At 37.7% G+C, this 6,277-nt stretch overlaps 1 protein-coding gene across 1 annotated transcript in view; it reads right to left on the bottom strand.

Moving 5' to 3' along the window:
• Window positions 1-386: 386 nt before the first annotated feature.
• LOC107747341 (gastrula zinc finger protein XlCGF57.1-like) overlaps window positions 387-6,277 on the bottom strand; it is a 30,903-nt gene continuing 25,012 nt past the window's right edge. The window contains exon 2 of the mRNA XM_016561809.1: window positions 387-2,150. Within this exon, the coding sequence (XP_016417295.1) occupies window positions 889-2,145 (1,257 nt within the window). The 5' untranslated portion in view covers window positions 2,146-2,150 and the 3' untranslated portion in view covers window positions 387-888. The remainder of the gene's footprint in view (window positions 2,151-6,277) is intronic.

The raw sequence follows: 6,277 nt of genomic DNA, 5'->3' as shown, positions 1-6,277 counted from the left end.
ACAAGAACAGTTTCTTCCCCCAGGCAATCTACCTTATGAACAGTTAAATGTTCTCCACATAATGCAATAAAATGTGCAATAACCTTATATTTATTTGTTACCACCTCCATCCTAGTACATCCCTGCATCTCGTTCTATTCTATTCCATTCTATCATCTATAGCACAACTGCACATACAATTTATTTATTTTTCACTTTATTTTTCAATTGTATATTTATTTTTACATATCTGTATTTTTTATTCTCATCTAATTTTTATTGTCTGTGTGTTGTTGTTGTCTCTGTGTACTGGAAGCTTATGTCACTAAAACAAATTCCTTGTAGGTGCAAGCATACTTGGCAATAAAGCTCTTTCTGATTCTGATCACTATTGACCAACAGGTGGCGCTGTTAACAAATTGATGTGGCATGGTCAGTGTGAGGTCACAATGGCACATAAAAAGTTTATTGTCAATATGTCAAAGCTTTGCAGAGATACAGCCTCAGACACAGTTTGGCATCATTCCAGCAATTTTGTAGCTATATTTTGTGATTAAAAGGAAAATGCACAGCACATATTAATCTAAAATGCCACTTGGGATGTTTGCTAAATTTGATGCTCACGTATTTTGATCTTCTTTGAACTTTTAACCAAACAATGAAAAAGAACTTCACACAGGGGACAAAGAACTTCACACAGGGGACACTCAGGTTTAACTCAAGGTTTGCTTTGATTTTGCAAGTCTTTCCACAGTGATGGCACACGAAAGGCTTCTCTCTGATCCAAGTTATTTCATGATTCCTAAGATGTTTCCTATCTGTGAAACTCGTCCCACACTGATGACATAAAACAGTTCTCTCATATGTGAATTCTAATGTGGTACTTAAGGGCTACTTTAGATCTGAAACTCAGTGACCACATTTAAACGACTTCTCTCCGATATGAGTTCGCCTGTGTCTGTTAAGGATTCCTTTTCGGTTGAAACTTTTTCCACATTGTTGGCAGGTGAAAGGCTTCTCCCCAGTGTGAATTTTTATGTGGTCTTCAAAGCGTCCTTTTCGATTGAAACTCTTTCCACACTGAAGGCATATGTAGAGTTTCTCTCCCGTGTGAATTCTTATGTGGCCTTCAAAGTGTCCTTTTTGATTGAAACTCTTTCCACAGTGAGGGCATGTGTAGGGTTTCTCTCCAGAGTGAATTCTCACGTGGATTTTGAGGTTTCCATGTTGATAAAATCCCTTTCCACAGTGAGGGCATGTGTAAGGCTTTTCTTTGTTGTGAATTCTCATGTGCCTATTAAGTCCTCCTTTTAGAGCGAAACTTATTCCACACAGTTTGCAGGTGAAAGCCTTCTCTCCAGTGTGAATTTTCATGTGGTAATTAAGGTTTCCTTTGCGGTTGAAACTTTTTCCACACTGTTGGCAGATGTAAGGTTTCTCTCCAGTGTGAAGTCTCATGTGGACTTCAAGGTTTCCATGTTGACTAAAACTCTTTCCACACTGACGGCATGTGTGAGGCCTCTCTCCATTGTGAATTCTCATGTGCCTGTTAAGGCTTCCTTTTTGAGTGAATCCATTTCCACACTGTTGGCAGGTGAATGGGCTATGTCCAGTGTGAATTCTTATGTGGTCTTCAAAGTGTCCTTTTTTATTGAATCCCTTTCCACAATGAGGGCACGTGTAGGGTTTCTGTCCAGAGTGTGATCTCATGTGGATTTTAAGGTTTGCATGTCGATCAAAGCTCTTTCCACACTGAGGGCATGTGCAAGGCTTTTCTCTGGTGTGAATTCTCATGTGCCTGTTAAGGCTTCTTTTTTGAGTGAATCCGCTTCCACACTGTTGGCAGATGAATGGGCTCTCTCCAGTATGAATTCTTATGTGGACTTTAAGGTTCCCATCTTGATCACAAATTGTTCCACACTGAGGATGTGTGTGAGGCTTTCCTCGTGTGTGAATTCTCATATGGACTTGTAACTTTTTGTCTTGACTGAAACTCTTTCCACACTGAAAGCATGTTAAGTAACTTTTAGTCCCTGTCTTTAGAGCCCTTTTTCGTGAGGTATTTTCAGTTTGTGAGCAACTGTAAGATTTGTCTCCAGGTATGAAATCATGATGATCTTTCTCTTCAGTTTCATTCAGAGCTTCACTCTCCTCTTTCAGCGCCATCAGGTCTACGGTGAAAAAAGACAAATAAAACTTCATTTTAATGGCACAAAGCAATAGACATCAAAACATTTAGGTATGTAAATCAAACAGATCCTATACCCACTAAGCTACTGAAAGAGGTGATGCATGTAATCTTTGAACCCCTCAAAATTGCTAACTCCTCGTTTTCTTTAGGCTGTTAAACCTATAATTAAAAAAAAAAAAAAGTATAACTGAGGAGATCTGATTTTTATACTGATCTCAGTCTCCCATTTACTACATCTTCTAGGGGTTAAGACACAAAATAATAATAATAAAGTAAAATAAAATAAAGAAACAAAAGGGAAAAGACATGTCCCTGCTCAACTCAGACCAATAACACAGTAATTCCATGTAATGATTTATAAAAAAAATAAATACATTTTGAAATATTTTGGTGTCTTCTGAACCATGTTCAGTTTTGCAGAGAAACAGTGAAGAATCTCAGTCAGGATTTAAGCTCTATCTTTGCAAAGAAATTGCTTATTAAAATTAAAGTTACAAATGACCTGCTTTTGCCATGCGATTGATCTAATAGTATTAGAATAAAGATGTAGCCACAATGGTGTAGTCAGGTCAATATGTATACCCCATATGCTTATGCTGTTTGCGTATAACAACTAAGGATTAATATTTGCAAATTATCTAACCTCTGTAGGCTATATACTTTCTTGTTTCTTGCTTCAGAATTCCATAACCTCTTGACGTGTTAGCTTCTCCTTTAAATGTATGCCATGTTGCTTTGTGAAACTCATATATCCAGGGACCGCAGATGAAAATTGTATTCATAAATCTGGCACATTTTCATGACGGACCAGGATAGCAAGGAACCTGGAGGTGCTGTTCGATGACCAACTGATCTTTTTTAACAACTAGATTATGTAGGTTTGTGCTTTTCAACATCAGGAAAATCAGACCCTTCCTGCCAGAATACATCGTACAGTTCATCGTCCAAGCTCTTGTCATTTTAAGACTGAACTACTGCAATGTGCCAAAAATCCAAAATTAGGAAAGTTTTGAAATTGTTACAGCCCTATATTTTGTGACCGTCGTCAGTGATTTGTGCTTTTTCTATTTAGTACTGGGGGTGGCGTTGTTGAGTGTATATACGGGGAACCAGGTAGGAAGTTATTTAAGAAAGTGTGATTGCGTCACTCTCTCTCGCTCTCTAGCCTTGGTTGTCAGGTGGGCGGGTTATTCCCGGTCATGGTCACGCTAGTGGATGGGTTGTGAGTATTGCTGTTGTAGCCCTCTTTGCATTGGTGTGCTAATGCTACATTTAATGCTGTGGTCTTTTGTGCTTTTAATGCTTACAATTCGTATTTTGAGGAATATGTTTTCCTCATTGAATTTCGTTAAGCATTTGGAAGTTGTGTTGAGAGCGATTCACGTGTAAATAGAGCGTTTGAGAGAGTTTTTTCCAGTTGTGAGGTGATTTTGGTTTAAACGCTAATTCAGGGGCATTATATGTAGTGTGTTTTGAGGAGGTTTTTGGTGAAGGGATTTTTTTTTGTATTTATTTTAGTGCTCGAGTTGCCGAATTCTATTGTTAATATTGTGTGTGATGTGATGAATTACGTTTCAGGCCCAGTAGTTTAATGAGTGACACGGTGAGCAAATTAATGTTTGTTTTTTTAATTTGTTGGATTAATATTGTTTGGGGTTAAGAATTAAAGTTTGTTGAAATTAATTTGTTAAAATAGTATATTTGTATAGGGGAATAAATTAAAAAGGATTTTTTTCCTCTTTTCTTTTTTTTTGAACTTTGCATCCAGATGATTTTTCTTATGCTTATTTTCCTCCCATGTGATTGTCTTATTTTATTGTGATTCTATTTAGTCTTGTACAAGATTTATTGCATTACATTTAATTGTTTGAATTATTAAATTGTTTAATTATTTGCTGATTTATTTGTCGCTCATTTATTGTAAGGTATTTAAAAGGTAAATGTTCCTGGGCCTGGAATTAAAATTGTTGTGATTTATTTATTTTTCTGTTTTATTTTTTATTTTTCCATGTTGAATATGATGTACTGCATTATGAGATAACATGACTGGAATTGATGTTGAATAGAAAACTTTGAAAAACCCTTTCTTGTTGTTGCTTGTCCTATTTGATTCATATAAAATAATTGATAGTGGCTCTAATAATTTAATCTCTAATGATTAATTTAATTCAATAAATGTGGTGGTTTTTACCCCTGGCGCCCGAACCCAACCTTTTAAGGCCAAATACCGTCACAATTTAATGCATGCTATATCAAGTAATAACATTGTGGCCAAATTTCATATTTTAAATTGTATACTTACCGGGTCAACCACACCCAAGAAAAGTAAACTATATACAATTATGCAGCTTAGTTTTTGCAATTCAACATTTATGAATTTCAACAAAATTTTTAGCATTACTGTACTCTAGCAACATTACCAAACCTGTAATGCAGTTAGAAGTATATGACATTCTTTGACTGTAAAAAATAAAAATATGAAAAATTGGCAAAAATCGTTGTAATTTCAAACTGTACAACAGTGAAAGTGATGTGATATGTAGCCAAGTATAGTAACCCATACTCAGAATTAGATGCTCTACATTTAACCAATCTGAGTGCACACACAGAGAAGTGAGTAGTGAACACACACACCCAAAGCTTTGCACTTGACGAACTTTGGGTTACAAGTATGACTCCAACCATTAGGCCATAACTGCCATGTGCCCTAATGTACATGTATAAAGTCACAGCAGTGAGTAGTGAACACACACACACACCCCCAGAGCAGCCATGGAGCAGTTGGGCCTTCTTCAGGGGCACCTCAGTCATTGGTATTGAAAGTGGAAGAGAGCGCGGTTCATTCACCCCCACCCCCACCCCACAATTCCTGCCAGTTCTGAGAATCAAACCTGGTTCTTGTTCTTGTGACTCAGGTTACAAGTCCGACTCTCTAACCATTAGGCCACCACAGCCTCCTAGGTTATGCCCCAGCTTCTGGTCTTCCTCAACCACCTGCAGAATGTTCTGATAATGCTGCTCTGATCTGGCTGCATCAAGGTAATCAGCACTCAGCTTGATGCCACACACTCACAATCATTCACAACGAAATGGTGGTGGCAGTGGGCAGTTGTGGCCTAATGGTCAGAGTCGGACTTGTAACCCAAAATGGTGTGGGTTCGATTCTCCGTACCAGCAGAAATTGTAGTTGGGGGGAGTAAATGAACAGTGCTCTTTTCCACCTTCAATACCCACAACTGAGGTGTCCTTGGGCAAGGCACAGGACCCCAAATTCCTCCCGGGCGCTGCAGCAAATGGCTGCCCACTGCTCTGGGCGTGTGTTCACAGTGTGTGTGTGTGTTTGTTCACTGAGTGAAATGCAGAGGACAAATTCCCAGTATGGCCTACACGTCACTTCAATAAGTAAAGAAACAAATAAAGAATGAAAAATTATCCAATAGTACCAGAAACCAGTTATTATTTTTGTTTTTTTTAAACGTACATGCTTATTTGTGACCCTGTAACAATATTTTGCATCACATGTGGACCTGGTAGATGATATTCATTTTTTAAAATATTTTGCAAATTTTCTGTCTAAAGGCCTGGACACACCAAGCCGACTTCAAAGAACTAGCGGCGACGAAAGCCGACAGTGTTGTTACCTCGCGTCGGACCAAAAAGCTGCGCTCGAACACACCACACAGACTACAGCTGACGGCAAACTAACACGTGCGTTCTGCGCATGCGTGAGAGGAATTAACAGTCTATATCAGCAGCTATCAATAGTATACAGTATATTTGTCATTCAAAAGGTGAAACCGAAACAAAGATATACTAATTAAAAATAATGAATCCATCTTTTTTTTTTTGTCTTAAAAGGTCAAAGGTGTATAGATGTAAGCAAAACATACAATTATATTTTATTGTAAAACCTGACAAGATCGTGAAATCGAAAGTGAAAGCATCCGAAGCCTGGCTTATAACATGGCAAAAGAGAAACTCCCGTTCACAAAATTCAAATCACAAATAATACTACTGATGAAAAAGAAGGGGTTGAATGTTAACTACTTTCGTTTCCATATAACTATAAACTACAATAAAAGTTCATCAGCATGCATTGATTAATAG

Source organism: Sinocyclocheilus rhinocerous, unplaced genomic scaffold, assembly GCF_001515625.1.
Source record: "Sinocyclocheilus rhinocerous isolate Xijiao unplaced genomic scaffold, SAMN03320098_v1.1 scaffold2907, whole genome shotgun sequence".
NCBI lineage: Eukaryota > Metazoa > Chordata > Actinopteri > Cypriniformes > Cyprinidae > Sinocyclocheilus > Sinocyclocheilus rhinocerous.
The sequence above is the reverse complement of the archived record's forward strand: the minus strand, read 5'-3'. Positions and strand labels throughout refer to the sequence as shown.